Raw genomic sequence first — 16757 nt, forward strand, 5'->3', positions numbered from 1 at the left:
AGGACAGCTTTGGATCAGGAGGGGCTTGGGTGTCCTTCTCAGGTCCATAAGGAGCCGGTGGAGGGGAGACACCCACATGGGAACAGAGGAAGATGGGACTCCGGCTGTGGGTACTGGGTGTGGGATAGACCTGCCTGGAGTAGAGGCCTGGGCTGAGGACAGAAGCATCTTTTGTGGATCATAACTTGGGGTCCTGGGACCATTGATGTAGTGGGAACAAGGCTTTTTGCACCTGGGCTTCACCATGTGTGAACTTAAGGCCTTGCAAGTCCCCTTGTTCAGAGCCTGTGGCCTCATCTGTAAACAGCTATAGAACTGACCTTTGGCTTCCGGAGCTAAAACCAGGTGGTCTGTACAATATGCTCACAAGGTATCTGGTCTATGTGTATGGATGCTTAGTAAGGGCTAGGTGATTCTCACCCTCTTCTAGTGTGGGGTGGTGTTCATGCATGCGTGTGTGTGTGTGTGTGTGTGTGTGTGTGTGTATGTGTGTGTGTGGTACAGAGGTTGATATCAGGCATATTCCTCAATCACTTTCTACTTTGCTTCTCCTCCTCCTCCTCCTCCTCCTCCTCCTCCTCCTCCTCCTCCTCCTATTCTCTTCTTCTTCTTCTTCTTCTTCTTCTTCTTCTTCTTCTTCTTCTTCTTCTTCTTCTTCTTCTTCTTCTTCTTCTTCTTCTTCTTCTTCTTCTTCTTCTTCTTCTTCTTCTTCTTTTTGAGACAGTGCCTCTCACTGAACCTGGAGCGGAGCTCACTGATTCAGTTAGACTGGCTGGCCAGTGAGCCCCAATAATCCATCTTTTCCTTCTCAATGCTAGGGTTCCAGGCACAGCCAGCCATACCCAGGTCCTTGTTCTTGTATGGTGAACACTTTACCAACTGAGCCATCTCTGCAGTTTGTTGGCAAAGGCATGATTGTTCATTCCTGGTCACCCAGATTTGAAATAACCACACAGAAACTGTATTAATTAAATCACTGCTTGGCCGCTAGTTTCTTATTGGCTAGCTCTTACATCTTAAATTAACCCATTTCTACTATTTTACCATGAGGCTTGTGGCCTACTGGCAAGGTTCCACCTGGCAGCTCACGTCTTTCCTCTCTTGCAGCTACATGGTGTCTCCCTGACTCTGCCTACTTTCTCCCAGCGTTCAGTTTAGTTTTCTCACCTAGTTCTACTCTGCCCTATCACAGGCCAAAGATGCTTCATTATTCATTAACCAACAAAAACAACAAATGTACAGAAGGACCTCCCACGTCACCAGTTCCTCTTCTGTACATTTTTTAAAATACAGAGTTAGGAGAGGGCAGAAGGAGCTTTTCTTCTTCTGCTCTCCACCCTAAGCTCACATCCTTTCCTCTTCTGGAGTGACTTCTCTCTCCTAAGCGGCTGCCAGTCTAACAGCTGCCTCCATTCTGGCCCCCACCCCTGCAAATGCAGGGATAGCCTTCTCTGCTGTGCCTCTCTTATCTGCTGCCCCCACAGCTGTGCTGGCCCCACCCAGTCTCTCTCTGTGCAGAGGACTCTGCTTCTTGACCCTTCCCTCACCAGAACTCAGCAAAACCATGTTTATCTTTCTACATGTGAAAAAGGCTAAAGTTCCCCATGTGACCCACATTTCTACATGTGGGCCCCCTTTCTGACTTCCACCTCCCCAGGAGCCCCAAGTAACAGACAGAGATGGGTCACACACATTGGGAAGTCAAGCACATCTGGTTTACTAGGGTAAGGTCTGCAGGTGAAATAACAGCACACACAGAGAAACCCATGGGCAGGGTCCACCCCAAACACAGTCAGATACCAAAGCAGAAAAAGGCCTTTGGAAAGTTCTCATGAAAATCAAAGGGAAGCTTTGTTGCTCATAGAGTCAAACAGAAAACCATATAAAACCAACCCATAAATATATATATATTATATATGTATATTATATATATAAAATTGCAAAATAAAACCCAAGAGCCAAACCATCCAACTGCACATCAGTGGCTCAATGTGTTAGCATAGAGAAAGGCAGAACCGTTTGTGGGGATGATGTGTGATCTTGGGGAAGGGCGGCATGTCACAGCACAGAGTGTTACATGGAATCCTTCTTCAAAACCTCACAGTACTAGGAAAAGCCAAACACAGCCTATGTACAAGGGAAGACAGTAAAAGTCATGTTCTCATGTGACGATTGTCCAACAGACATTTCACCACCACCACCCACACATCACTCACGAGACACCACACTCCCTGGCCGGCCTGGGTTCCTGGGACCCTGCACCCCTTGGGTCCTGCTAGGTGCCTGTTTCACCCACTTTGCTTAATCCTTGGATTCGTGACCTTCAGCAGTTCAAGGAATTTACAGACAGGGCAATCTTGTGCTATGAGTCACCAGCCACAGTAAGACCCACAGACACAAGATGGCACTGACATGGGGGTCTGGAGCTTCCCCAAATGTATTGTCATCATATAAGGTTCTGTGACATTTCCCAAGTGAGACCCCCTGGCTTAGGTCCAGTTGCCACTTTGATTCATGTTAAAGGGGCCACAGGTTGGTTTTCAGGAAAGAAGAGTTTAGGTCCTTCCCAACATTTCTTGAAGTTCTGGTGATGTCATCTCTGCCCAAGAGACAAGGGAAGTATCCTCAGGGTCCAGCCTCACCCAGGTGCTTGGGACAGAGAGGGTGAGGAAGGAGCTGGGGCTTTATCAGGCAGCTGAGTCCTCCCAGCATCGTGAACCTCCTTTATCTCTGCCCCAAGTCTTCAAGGGGATGACTCAACTTGTGGGTGAATCCCGAAGACAACCGCCACAAAAGACAATTTGGCAAATTCTAATGTCACCCATATGTGAAGGAGGTAGGGCAAGACTTCCATACTTTCTAGGGACATCCAGTACTGAGTCTTGCTAACTGTCCCCATGGAAAGCAGCCCTCCAGGGCACTGCCAGAGCAGAGACAAGGAAAAGTGCCTTGTCCACTGAAGGATATCTCACTGTGTGAAATCCCCACAGACCTCTGGATAAGGTGGCTTCCCCAGGGAGGCAGAGGGAGTCAAGAGCCTTGGGAACAGAGCTCTCTATGTGGCCTCATTTCTGACAGGAAGAGCACCGAATCCTGGCTGGACAGGGCTCTGGGATGCAGTCCCACACAGATGCAGTCACTGTGGCTGCCTCTTCACACTGGAGGAAGAGGGTGTGCACACAGAAAACAAATGGACGTGTTCGAGAACTTCAGTTGCCTCTGGACCCTTTGTTCTCTATGAAATCACATGTATCAGACCACTCGTGGCGCAGGCATGATGTCCTATTACATGTCCTGTAAGCTGTGAGGTGCCCGATCCTGTCCATGGGCGTAGAGGGCAGATATCTAGCATTTCACTCAGTTCTCACAGTTTCTGAATTATATGGGGGGGGGGGTCATAGAGAGTTTAATTGGTCTTAGTGGCAGGAAATGTAAGAAGCCTTAGGCCCTCTCTAGCCGCAGTGGGTGGTAACTATGCCAAGAGCCGGGGTATCTGTGGGGTCACATGTGTAAAATGAGCAAGGGGTGAGTGCTTCAATAGTCCCATTCAGCTGTCAAGAACTCATTACCTTTGGCCTAGAACTAAGACATAAAACTAACACTTATGAAAAGGCCTGGCACAGTGGCCTCCACAGGGTCATGTCCTGTCCCTAAGCAAACATAGGTCTAACTTGGACACTCAGGGCTGAATGGTTCTTTCAGAGCCATTACAACATTTCCTGCTCACAGCAACAGGAGCTGTGGTCCTGTTACCACAAGGCCAGACACCCGCCATCTTCCTTGTTGTCATCCCATAGGGGCTAGGTTCAGGTATGGTCTCTAAGATTGGAGGGCTCAGAAAAGTGCCTTACCATGGGTTTGTGAGAGACTTGTGGTCCTCATCCATGTCCCTCACAGAGCAAGGACTTCACACTCATTACCAAGTAGCAGCTGACCCTTGCCATGGCTCAAGAGGGACCAGACCTTGGGTCAGCAGATAAGAGCCCAAATGCAGGCCAAAGCCAGAGCATCTCTGGGCAGGTCTCCCTCCCTCCCCAGTTTGGGGGATGGTCACAGAAAATAGGTAGCCCTCACAGATCACAACTGCTCCCAGTGTGTGACATCACAGGAGCCAGGGTCGCCTCTCTGTGTGCTAGTCCTGTGCACCTGTACGTGGAAACAGGTCAAGAAGCTGCTTTGTTTTTCTCATCAGCTGGTCACATGGTAGCACCAACACTCCTCTCAGGAGCAATTCTAGTGGCTCAGTGAGAAACAAGCCGATGCCCGGTAAGCTCTGAGCTTACAAACACCCCTTCTCATCAGCGAACCTTGAATCGACTCTTACACAGAGCCAGAGAAATGCCCTGTCTGGCCTGCACAGCCGTTTCTACAGTCTCAGAGCTGTGCACATCACATCCTTTATGTACAAGGGAAGAAAGAAATCGACAAAATGTCTTTATACTCCCATGATCTCATCCCAAAGCAAAATAGGGCCCGAGGCTGTGAACCCAGCACCGTTAGCTCACTAAAGACTTCAGGGGTTTTTGCCCCAAGAATTCCATGAAAGGAATTCTGAGCTAGAAACTCAGTGCAGCAGTGGGGGAGAACACAGCACGAAGTCAGCCAGCAGTCTCACACACTCTCCACGCGGCCACGGAAGGGACGCTCCAGTGCACTTCTCTTAACGATTCTACCCTAATTAGCAGTCCTCAAGTCCAGGACATGGTAAAATTCAGATCTCCCACACTGTCTACAAGTCTTCCTATGACCCAGCCTTGCCCACCTGGGATGTAACCACTTCTGTCACCTTTCACGTAACACTATGACAATACCAAGAGGCCCAGAAAGACAGAATGTGGAATCCCATGCTCCCACATCTGTCCACCTCTGCTGACTTACCCCCCAAAAGTTCCTCTCACTTTAAAACTAATGCAGCCATCAATTTTCCTGAAGGCTTCCATGTGCCCATCACAGGTCAGTCACTGCTGTCCTGGCTCTCTGCGTACCCTGCCTGCTCTGTAACTTGTCTGTATGTCTCAGATGCTCATAGATGCGTGTTTTCTGAACATACAAGGAATAAACAGATGGGCGAGTATGAGCTAAACCATGACTTTGACTCCAATGATGACACTACAGCAAAGCTCCGACATTTTAACCTTAGCAAACCTCACTGTTTAAAGATAAAAAAGAGAGCATGTCGGGCAGAGACAACAGACTTCACCCTGAGCACCAGCTCACACAAACACCTCCTCTGCGGGTCATCTTTTTTTTCTTAAAGTGTCTCACATAAGTGGATGGTTAATGACTATTCAGAGAAAAATGAATGAATAAATGTGAAAATTATTTCTAAGAAGGCAGCTCCTATAGGAAGATAGAAGCTTCTGAGCATTCAGGCAGGGGCACTGGGTTGTCTATCACTAGACTTGACCCAGCCAGAAAGCAGAGCAAACACAGGACCTGGGCAGCAACCACAGTTCGGCACTAGGGTCTCAGATCTGCTCAAGAGACGATAGCCAAGGGTGGTGGGATTTCCTGCTGCAGCCATAGGGTTCAGCTCTCTGTGGTCAAAGGCATAGATCTCACCACTACCTCTGGTCAGCAGGAGCTGACCGCATCACTTAGGGGGACAACAGGTGATCTAACATCATCGCAAGTGCTAAAGCCACACAGACAAGACCAGTTGCAGAAATGGCTAATGGGTCAAAGCCACTGTCCACTCAGCGCAGCTTGGAAGAGCCAGCACTTGGCTCAGACTGACCTGGGTTCAAACCCAGCCTTTAGGTCTTGCTCAACAAGTCAGTTATCCCTGAAGGGGTTCAGTTTCCTTTTCAGAAAAAGGGAGGAGTCGGGACGACAGAGGGTAAAGCCTGTATGGTGTCTGTAGACAGTAGGTGTGCAAAGTGAAAAAGATGAGTCAAAGGATGTCAAAAGTACCTTTACAGTAATCGGGACGAAAAGGAGAAATGCTCCTTCAAGATGCTGTGCTTTAAGGAAGATGGATTGTCTTAGAATCAGAAGTGCTTGTCAGCCAACAGGACTCCTTGGGAGGATATGGAAAACCAGTGTTGACTTTTAACATAACAGCTATGCCTATCACCAAGTCTGGGTTGCAAGAGAGTGAAGGGGTTGGGAATGCCAGGTGTGTCTCTGGGAGTTAGTGAGAGAATCAACCCAGACAGACTCATTTCTGACTGTCCTCTGCTGCACCTTCTGTGACTCAGAGTTGGGACCCAAAGAACCAAAGTCAAGATGCCAAGAGTAAGATGCTAGGTCTATGGGCAAGGGCTCTTGGGCATTTGGGAAGGCCAAAAGACACCTGACTGCCAGGTGCAGCCCTGCATATTATGCAAAGTCAAGGCGGCATTTGACCTTCCTCGCATAGCTCAATGCCAGCACAAGATTTAGATGCCCTTGAATTCCTGCCCTGCGCATGAGACTTTTTCTTATGTTACAGTTGGGTTTAATTTTGCAGCCCGTGAGATGCACAATATAGACAGGCCAGGATCCTAGCTCTTAGATTGATGGCTCTCTGTCCACTCGTTAAGCTGACTAGGCTTGCCTTCTATCTGTCAGTTCTTAGGGTTCTTCCATCCATCACTCAATGGGTTCCATGTCAAAAGCTCAGGATTAGTGTTTGGAAAAGTACAAGCTAAGCCATCAGCCTGGGGATAGAAGATTAATTTCTGTTGGGAGGAGGGGGAGCAGGTCAGTTTGCCTGGTTACTTTGAGCAGGGGGACCCAAAATGGAAGAGAAGAAGCATGGCTTCTTGCTGTGGAGACAGCTCCATCAACAAGAGGCAGGTGTCCTGGGAAGAGATGGAGTTACTCAGAGGAAGCCTTGGCCTGCGAGCATTTGTGACCATGCCTGGTGCTCGGCTTTCCTGCCCTGGGCTCAGGCTGGCAGGTGGTGTCCTGACAAAGGCAGCCCAAGGACTAGGCAGTGTTAAACGGAGGACAGAGCATGACCATGGGAGTCAGGAAGCTCAACTTTAGGGTAGGCTCTGCCACCAACCAACTGTGACTGTGGGCAAGACACCTGGCTGTTCTGGGAAGGTTGGCTCTAAGCTCTCCTCTGAGTGTATTCCCAGGTCCTTCTCTGTCCCTTGTTGGCCCTGTGCTCTAGAGGCAGAGTTGGAAGAAGGGCAGGGAAGGAGGGCAGGGATGCAGCGGGAGCCACAGGTCAAGATTCCACCTTCTCCTTCTTCTTGCTCTTCTTCAGGAAGGAGGGGGTTCGGAATTTCTTTTTCTTTTTGGAGGGTGATTTGGAGGGCGAGCCCTCTGGGGACAAGGGGCCACTTGTAACTGACTCGGTTTTGTCCTTGTAGCTGTCACCATCAGTGTCGGCACTGGTGGTCATCTGGCCCAGTCCTTTGCTGAGGACCTCTTCTGCACTCGGCTCCTCCTCCTTCCCGTTCACCACCACCCCTTCCTGTTTTGTTGGCTCAGGTTCCGTGGTGGCTTCGCTGTCTTCTGTCTTCTTGGCATCTAGGAAAAGACCAGAAGACCCAGCCTGTAAGATTTCATGAAGGCGAATGTTCAAGGGGTCAACAGAACCACTTCTAGGGGAGGTCTGGAGTCAAGGGTGGGCAGGCTGGCATGGGGTGGGAGCAAGGGTCCTGGAACAGAGGAGGGATGGCATTCTCCCCTCATACCACCTGCCTTGGGGAACACAGCCTGGGCAGGTGATGCTCTGGGTTCTTGTCTACATATGGAAACAAATGTTGGTTTCTGAACAAGCACTTAATTAATTCAGGCATTGAATGAGAATGAGGCGGCACACCCAGAGGAGGAGAGAAGCTGTTGGCTGCATGTCCTGGTCCATCTCGGTGCAAGCGTTGTGATAAGCAGCCCAGCTGTACCAATCAAAACATGATGATCACAGGTCTTCATACCATCACAGCAGCAGGGAACATAGGGAACCAGTGTCTTCCCAGGGGGAGGAGAGGAGAAACAGGAAGGATCCAGCATTTCCATAATACACTCAACAGTGCAAAGGGGTCCTTTCATTCTAGTGGCTGCCAAGGCTCAGGATCACTAAGCTCCAAACTCAAAGGCAGCATGCTTAGCCCCAGGTACTAGGGTCCCTTGCTGCCTCTTCTCCCCAACTATGTAGGTTTTGAAGCCTCTGTGTAAAGAGGAAGGGGGGGGGGACTATAATGCCGCAGACACTGAAATGGAGAAAGTGACTTAAAGACTGTCTGGCTCCCTCCTCCCCATTTCACAGCTCAGAATGGGAGAGGCACACAGTGTGGGATCAGGTCCTGGCTTCTGCCTCCACATGTTTACCATCCATGGGTGAGAGACCTGCTGGTGTGTGTACAAGTGTACTGTGTCTTCTGAGCGTAACCGGGAGGTGTGTGAGAGATGAACATTTGAGTGTGGTGTAGATTGTATATATATATATGTGTGTGTGTGTGTGTGTGTGTGGTGGGATCCTGGGTACCTCTGAGTGTGAGCATCACCAATGGAAGAACTGGCACACGCTCTGCTATATGGGAATGGGAAGCAATAGGGGAAGAGGACACGGTGCTGCAGAAGGAGAGTCCACGCTGCAGATTGACTTGTGACTGCAGTCTGTGTGGATGGGGTGAGCTTGGGGCAGTCAGAACAGACTGGCTCAACAACCTGGCAAGCTCTTACAGAGAGGCCTTTCATTCCTTCTCAATCCATGATGCCAAAGCTCTTTCCAGACCCGCCTGAGCATGGGTTCCCTTTTAGTACTGGAGGCTGGCGGCTGCCGTCCATTCGTTCCACTTTCCAGACTGGAGTCTGACAACATCCACAGCCCTGACTCCTGTAGTCCAAGCTCTGGTCCCCTCACCTCCTTGTGTGTTCCCGGCTGGTCCTGGCAATGCACCTCAGTGCCACACATCTGTTGGAACATGGTCCTCCCTCTCTACCTTTGACTTGGTCTTCTTCACCGTCAGTCCCTTGACCCATCCCTGTCACCCAGGTTCTACTATCCGGGAAAGGCCCTTCTCTCCTCTCTGTGCCCTTAAACTCAACATTATACAATAGACTTGCTTGAATGTTCGATCTTCCTCTAACCCCAGTGTCAGGTGCTCATTTACATTGCCTTATGCCGTCGGAACACAAACTCTCTCTTACTCCTGTGCGGCCATCTCTGGGTCATCAGCAACATGACTGAGCCTTCTCTGTGTGAGGCCAGATGCAGGTTCCATAGAGGACACCTGGCCTCTTCAGGAACATGCTCATCTTTCCAGCCTTGGTCAGACACATGACTTTTGGCCTGGCCTGTCTCTTAGACAGCAACAACAAGGGAGATAAGGGGATGGCCTGAAGTGAGTTTGGGAAGGTGCTTCTGAACTTAATGTCAACTAGACTGGCCAGTATCCCAGAGCATGCAGGACTGGCGACTGCCATGCATGGTTTATATATCCATAATGAAAAGAATGTTTAAAAAAAAAATGAAAAGAATGTTTTTCACCATTGCATGCAGGAACCGAAGAAAGGCTCATTAAAGGTTGGGGAGAGAATCATTCCTGATCAGTGCTGACACAGCGCCAGAGTCTCATGCTGGTCCACAAGGCACTCAAAGTGCAGAGCAGGGAGCAGAGGGCAAGCAAGCAGAACAGCCTTGTGAGGCTCTGTGAGCAGGAGACTGTCCAGCAGAGCTCCGCACCAGTTTCTGTCCTCATTTAAATTCCAGAGCATCAGTGTCTGAAAGAATGATCCAGACTCAGCTGTGCAAATGCAGTCTGTCTCCATGTTTGGCCCTGAAGCAGATGGTAGGCACAAAGTGTGTGTGTGTGTGTGTGTGTGTGTGTGTATGCCTCACACATGTCAGGTAAGAACTCTACCATTGAGGCACATCCCCATCTCTCTAAATTCCTGCTTTTATCTAGTCATTAGGCCATTTTGACATAAAAGGACCATTGACTGCACAGCAGGACACTTGGGTTCAGAATATGCTCCTTTCACTAGCTCACCTTGGCTAAGAGTCAAAGTTCCTCCAGGGACTAGATATCCTGTTGGCATGTGTGATAGCTCAAATCCTAGCGTGCAGAGCCTCTTGGTATTGGCAGACTCGTGCAGCCCCTGTTGGCTCCACAACTCTTGTAGCAATCAGAATGCAGGGAAGTGTTGCAGAGGTGGGTTTAGGCCAAAGACCTAAGAGGGTCTAGCAACTTCTGCCTGACAGCTTTGGGAGACATAGGCCTCCATGGATAAAGTCAAATGACACCAGTGGAAAATGTGGAGGGTGGGAAGAGGGAGACACAGAGACAGTGTCCCCACCGAGCCCTGCTTCTTCCAGTATCTATTGAAGCACCAGACATGTGTGCACACTGTCTTGGAAGTCCTGGCCTACTCGTGCTCATAGCCGATTATGTGTGGTCTTGGCTGATGTCACACAGGACTGAAGAGCTGTTGAGCTAAGCCCAGTCAACTCTAGCCAATGCACAGAAGAACTAGCTCACCGTGGGCCATGATTGCATAGTGATCTGATGCTACAGAACTAACCTGCCCGAGTCTTGGAGGCTGACAACATCAAGGACTAGTAATTTCTCACAAATCAGATAAATTCTCACAATCCTTAATAAAAATGGATTTATGTGAACACACTGCAAAATTGCTCATTTTCTCCTAACACACACTCACTCCCTCTTGGAGGCCCACAGCTGATGTCAGCTGTATTTTGATGGATCTCCATTTTATTTATTGAGTTAAGGCCTCCCAATTGAATCCAGAGCTCATTACTTGGCTAGAGCAGCTAGTCAGTTTGTCCTGGGGCTCCTCTACCTTTGCCTCTTGAGTTCTGGGATTACAGGGACTGCCATGCCTGGTTGGATTTCACATGTCTGTGCAGCAAGCACTTATATCCATTGTGCCGTTTCTCCAGCCCTTTGAAGTGTTTTGAGTGGCTTATTTGAAATAATGGATTAATCTGTGAACATCTGACATGAAACAGGAGCTATTTCTTTGCAGCTCAGTCCATGGGGGCTTCATTCAGTACAGATTCAGATTCCGGAACATAGATGAGGACTGACATTAGGAGACACAGCAGGAGAGGACCTGGAGCACAGCGACAGATGGCTGGAAATAGTTACCCTTCATCTAATGGATAGGACACATGTGGGAACACAGCTACTGTGCCAGAGTCCATCCTGCCCGCTCCAAGGAGCTGGTCCAGGTCACCCAGCCCCACCACACTGCAGCTCACATCTACACCATGTAGTGTAAAGTAGCTAGGCTCCTAGTCGTTGTAGAGAAAACTATAGCTTTTGTTACTCTACAACTTAAGAGCAGTGGGACCCGTGAGGTGGGTAGATTTGGACCAGAGAGAACCAGAACTCTTGTCACAGTGAGTGTGGTACCAAATGGATGGCTGTTTTATCCATCCATGCTCTTCCTGTTTTCTAGCCCTCTCAGGAGCTGACGAATCTCTTGATTTGTCCTCCTTCTGACATGAGCCCTTCTCAGGCTCTCCCTGCATTTCCTTCCTGCAGCCTGCACACATGTGCTAATAGACAGACACTGGTCAGGTCCTCTGCACAAATCTACAAGGCATCTGAGGCCAAGAGAATCCAGGCTCTGCTCAAAATTCTAGAAGAGGCTCCTTAGAGGTCTCCTCCCTCTCTCCCTCCCTCCCTCCCTCCCTCCCTCCCTCCCTCCCTCCCTCCCTCCCTCCCTCCCTCCCTCCCTCCCTCTATGTGTGTGTGTCCAAGTCCCTTACAGGAAGCCTAGTCCATGCACAGCACAGGTAGAATTGGTCATGAATTTTACATCTAAGAGACTTTCCAAAGGTGGGACTGTGAGAACCAAGAAGAAAACCTTGGGGGAAACAGATTTCTTGTGAAAAGCTTCTCCCTCCCTGTTGCGAGTGCCAGGTGAGGTAGGAAGTGGCCTCTCTATACTTACTACAGAGATAAATATTCAGACTCGGAGGAAAGTCCTTTGATGAAGGCACAAATGGGAAGAGAAAGGAAGACATTGTGGACAAGTTGACAACACACCACGATGAGACACAATGAACACATAGCCAGTAGAAAGGAGGGAGGACATCCACTTGGGGCTCTGGCCTCAAGCAGATGGGTTTTCTCCAGCAAGGCTGGGCCTGTGTGCAAGGCAGGGGTTGGCTTGGAGAGGAAGCTCAGGGTGGAGGTGTTACCAGAATCACATATGTGACCTGTCACTTAGGAAGGGGATCCCAGAGGCCCAGCTATTCTCTGGATAGCACGGTGCCCTCTCTGGTGGAGTTTCTCAGGGTACCCAGTGGAGTAACGTGGTGGTGGTGAGGGGCCACGACACTATTGTTACCAAGTATGCCTTAATCACAGTTAGTTCCTAAATTCAAATTATTCCCTTACTCCTTCAAAGAATGCTGCCACCAACACTCCTTTTAGACAGAAAAGAACTGTAACAAGGGAAAGCATTGGCACACAAGGAAACACACACAGAGTGGGTCTCTGAACTACTAAAATTAGCAGTTTGGTTGGGCCTAGAATTCTAGAGTCGTGTCTCTCCAATAACACTGTTTTCTGCTGGTTCATATTTCCGAGTGCTTTGGACAAATGCTGAGGGTGGGCTCCAGGCCACAGAACCACCTAAGTTCACCAGGGGAACCCAACGCTCATTTAAGACTGACAGTGCTGCCATCAAGTCATGCCCCCAAGAAATGCAGAGTCTCAGACCTGACAGAGCAGAGCTTTCATTTTATAGAGATCCTTCCCTACATCATCACCTGAGGACCAGATAGGACAACTAGCCTTCTGGGGAGGGGCAGGCTGTGGGTCAGTCCTTTATCTCTGCCTGGAAGGGCTTTGGTTGCATTAGCATAGCTCACTAGTAAGACAAACTGGATCTTGCCCAGATTGCCTAGAGCTGCCCGAGAGGAAGCGTTTCCTGTGGGAGCAAGGCCACCCTCTCCTACAAACCCTTACCAGCTAGCAACAGTTCTCTACAGTGTGTGACCAACCACCCACTCCCCTCACAGGTGCCTTTTGAAGCCTGCCAGCTCCACTCACCCTCTGAAGCCTTGGAAGGAGAAACTGCTGGGCTCTTGGTCCCTGCTTTCGTCGGACTCTGTGCTGGAGACGCAGGTGTGGATTTTACGGGTGATCCAGGTTCTTCCGTGGCTGTGTCCTTTTCCCCTGAAAAAATAACAGAAACCCACCTTAGCACAGAAGTCACAGAGAGACGTGCGGGGGGCGCGAGTGTGAAACCCAGTGCTTTTCTACTTCGTCACTTCTGGCTGGAGAGGTTTTGGATCCTCCTTTGCTCAGATTTACCCCTGCTCGTTCCCAGGGAAGCTAAAAGGGGGCAGTCAGAGTTATACTTCACCTTGTCTATTTCACTCCTGGGAGGAAGTAAGGTGGCAGGAGAATGCCATGGGCCAGTCCAGCATCCGACTCTGCAGGTGTGGCTGAAAAGGACCAGCCACAGAACACATCCACAGACGGAAGCAGAGCCCCACAACAACTGCCTTAGGAACACCCAGAGCTGTTCACAATAGCTAGCTCGTTAACTCACACCTTTCCTTCCAAACAGTCCCCAGCACAGTTTTTCTACTTTTTCCAGCTGGCGCATTTGCACTCCAAGGAAGAGGGAAAGTAGTATGTGAAGAGATGTCTAATCCTGGGTGAGAAGAAGGGGTGGTGGAGGCCCCCACTCAGGGAAGTTACACCTAGTTTAAGTGGGTTTCAGGCCCAGGTGATCTTGAAGCAAGGAGGCGAAACAGCTCCATTGTGCGGAGCGGGAGAGTGAGAGAACGCCTTTCACGCAGAGAGGGATCTGAGGTAGAGCCTGTGGGGTAGATGATTTGCTTCAGGCTAGCCCAGATGGGAACAAAAGCATGACCCAGCAAGTCAAAACATCAGGAGTTTCAACACAGAGGGACTGGTTGGATTCCAGCTTCTGAAGCAAGGAGAGTGCCATTAGCTGATGGAATCCTGGCCACTGTCACACCTGTCTCGTTGCAGCTAATATCAACCCGTTCTTTACTGGCCGTTGTCTTAAGCAAAGGTACAATTCTAAGTACTTTACAAGTACTAACTCCTTCCTATCCAGTGGGGCAGGGTCAGTGGAGTCATGAAGGTGCCTGTCCGTGCAGCTGTGAGATGGTGGATCATACCTAGCTATATTCTGCTCATGGTGCTATTTGGTGATGAGGCAAGAAGGTCCTCATTGGGACCTCAGACCACAGCGAGGAGTCTGAGCTCTCCTCTCTAGGCTGGCAGGCCCTGCAGCTATGGCTTGCACAGGCTTACCTTCCTGCTCCTGTTCTAGTTTCTTCCTCTCCACCTCCTTCTTGTACTCCTCCAGCTCCTGGTCGGTGAGTTGGCTGAAGGGATTGGGCACTGTCTCCTCTGATTCGTCTTTGGTATCTGCGTCGCCCTTGGACATCAGCTGGCTCTCTGTAGACTGAAAGTTAACCAGAGTCTGTGTTGCTCTCTGACCGCTGTGCTGGGGCCCAAGCTGGAGCTTCTCTCACACTCAGGTGGCGATCAGATGTCTTGCTAGGGAAGTGGCATGTAGTTCCTTGGGACCAAGTTTGGGGGCCTTGGGGTAGGGTTCATACATTCTCCCCATTGCTATATCTTCCCCAGCTTAGACTTTGTAACTGTCCTGGTGAATATAAGGGTTTACCCTTTGCCCTTGAAATGAAATCAAAAGATGCTCCCAAGCAGAAGACACACCTTTATTGCAATCCCATCTATGGACACTTCCAAGCCATGACTGTGCATACATTTGATTGCCCAGAGTCAGTCAGACAAAGTCTAGCAAGCATAGCATTGGCTAGAGCAAGCAACATGCCAGGCCCCGCCCCTGCTGCCCCTCCCCGACCCCCAACAGCAGTGCAAGCCACAGTACACAGCGTGAAAACACAAGACACAGGGGCTGTAGCATTCTCAGTCCAAGCAGTGGGTCCTGGAGTTAGAGTGACCAAGAGACCAGATCCTTCCTTGAGGATTTTCAGCTGCCTGCTCAGCAGGCCCTAGCAGGGGCACTGGCAGAACCACTGTTTTGCATCTCGGTGCAGTCCCTGACTTGAGATCTGACTAGCCAGACACTTTTAAGCTCCAAGAATCGTCTGGTCCCTCTTTCTCAAGGGGAAGACTGAACCACAGACCCCACTGCCCTCTCCCTGCAGTGTCCTCTCTGCAGCCCATCCAAGGCATTGCTTGCTCTCTGTGGAGGAGGAGCACAGAGTGAAGCCTCAGGGGAGGTGAGTCAGAGCAGTCACAGCTATGGGCTTCACTCACAAGGGAGACAATGAGTCTCAGAGTCAACAGTGAGTCTAAGACAGATGCCAAGGAGAGGGAGGGACTCAAATGAGAGCTCTTGCTGAGAAGGGCAGAGCTGCTTTACAACAATCCTGCTCCCTGCTGGGATCACAGGCATTTCTAACCTTGACCCTATGGTGTTTTCAGTTCACCACTTGGCTGAGTTGGGAGGGTTGGGAAGCAGGTGTGAATGCATAACTTGTTGCTGCCTGATCTGCAACCACATCACATTAACATGCTCTACAGAGAGAAATGGGCCTTGGCACTTCCCACTTGCTACTGTTTTGCAAGAGCCAAAGACAGCCATGATGCCACCTGCACAAGGCAGAATTGCAATGCCACTCTGCTGCCAAGCCCTAGACAAGATGCCATCCCATCTCAAACACAGAAACAGCCACTTCATGCTTTCTAACTCTAGCTAGGTTTGTATGGACACTCCTTATCTTCCCACCCACAGGCAGAACAGTCCCGCCCACACCTCTCTCACTGTGCCCTGGAGCTCTGGTCAGATGACATCAAATCCAGAGATTAGAAACACCAAGTCCACCAGAACTCAGCAGGATACTGAGAGAGGACCTCATGAAGTCCATTGGCGGGAGGTATGGGGCCGGCCAGCGGCCTTCCCATGAGCAGATGGGCTGCTCCCTATCCCCTGCACCCAGGAGTGAGCCAACATTGTCCTCCCTGATCTCACAGCCACCTGTGTGGTGGCCCTTCACTATGAAGCAAGAGCCCGGCACCTAAGATCATGGAGTGAGCGGGCCTGAGGACTCAGGGGTCCCACTGCCCAGCCCCAGGAGGCAGATATGCTTCCCCCTCAGTTGGGGATGGCGTCTGCTGTACCGGGCTCCGGCTCTTCTCGGCGATGACGCTGGCCAAGAGTTGGGACTGGGGCCCTGCAGACTTTATGTCTTGTCGGTTTTGTTCTCGAATCTGCGTGGAAAGGGGAGAGGAAGGGGTCAGAGCATGGACGGGCACTCCTGTGTCTAGTGAGGCAGGGACAGGTTTGACAAGGTACTCTATGGTCAGCAGCCTGTCCTCTTTGCTCTAGCACAGTCTGCCCATCCTGAGAGCTGACTCTATACCTGGTCCCAAGCCACTAAACTCATAAACTGAACTCACAAAAGGCCACTCTGTGGACAAGTCTTTCAGACCTACCTACTATGTAAAGCAAGTGTCCTGCTACATTAATGGGTTACAGAGACCCACAGGACCTTGTAAGTCCAGCACGAAGCACTGAGCCCAGGATGTAGCTCATACAGTGTCATATCAGGGGTACTGGTGAGTCCCTCCAACCTAGAAACTTGGCTTGTCCTTCTGGAACCCCAGAATCCTTCAGAAAAGCAAGAGAGAAGAGCAGACTCACCTTGTTCCTCATGTCCAGTACTTCTTGGGGGTCAGTGTAGAGAGGCACAAATTGGTTTGGGTTTTCGATGCGTATGGGCATGCCACTGCTGGACTTTTCCACCTCGTCAGCTTTCATCCACTGACAAGACAAGGCACGTGAGGAAGGAGGCCGGACCACAGGCCAGC

At 50.2% G+C, this 16757-nt stretch overlaps 1 protein-coding gene across 1 annotated transcript in view; it reads right to left on the minus strand.

Moving 5' to 3' along the window:
* Nucleotides 1-1699: 1699 nt before the first annotated feature.
* Add2 (adducin 2) overlaps nucleotides 1700-16757 on the minus strand; it is a 101588-nt gene continuing 86530 nt past the window's right edge. Inside the window, exons 12-16 of the mRNA XM_057766088.1 lie at nucleotides 16591-16710; nucleotides 16068-16157; nucleotides 14208-14361; nucleotides 12966-13091; nucleotides 1700-7464 (exon numbers count right to left, since the gene is read on the minus strand). Of these exons, the coding sequence (XP_057622071.1) occupies nucleotides 7160-7464; nucleotides 12966-13091; nucleotides 14208-14361; nucleotides 16068-16157; nucleotides 16591-16710 (795 nt within the window). The 3' untranslated portion in view covers nucleotides 1700-7159. The remainder of the gene's footprint in view (nucleotides 7465-12965; nucleotides 13092-14207; nucleotides 14362-16067; nucleotides 16158-16590; nucleotides 16711-16757) is intronic.

This window comes from Chionomys nivalis, chromosome 1, assembly GCF_950005125.1.
Source record: "Chionomys nivalis chromosome 1, mChiNiv1.1, whole genome shotgun sequence".
Taxonomy (NCBI): domain Eukaryota; kingdom Metazoa; phylum Chordata; class Mammalia; order Rodentia; family Cricetidae; genus Chionomys; species Chionomys nivalis.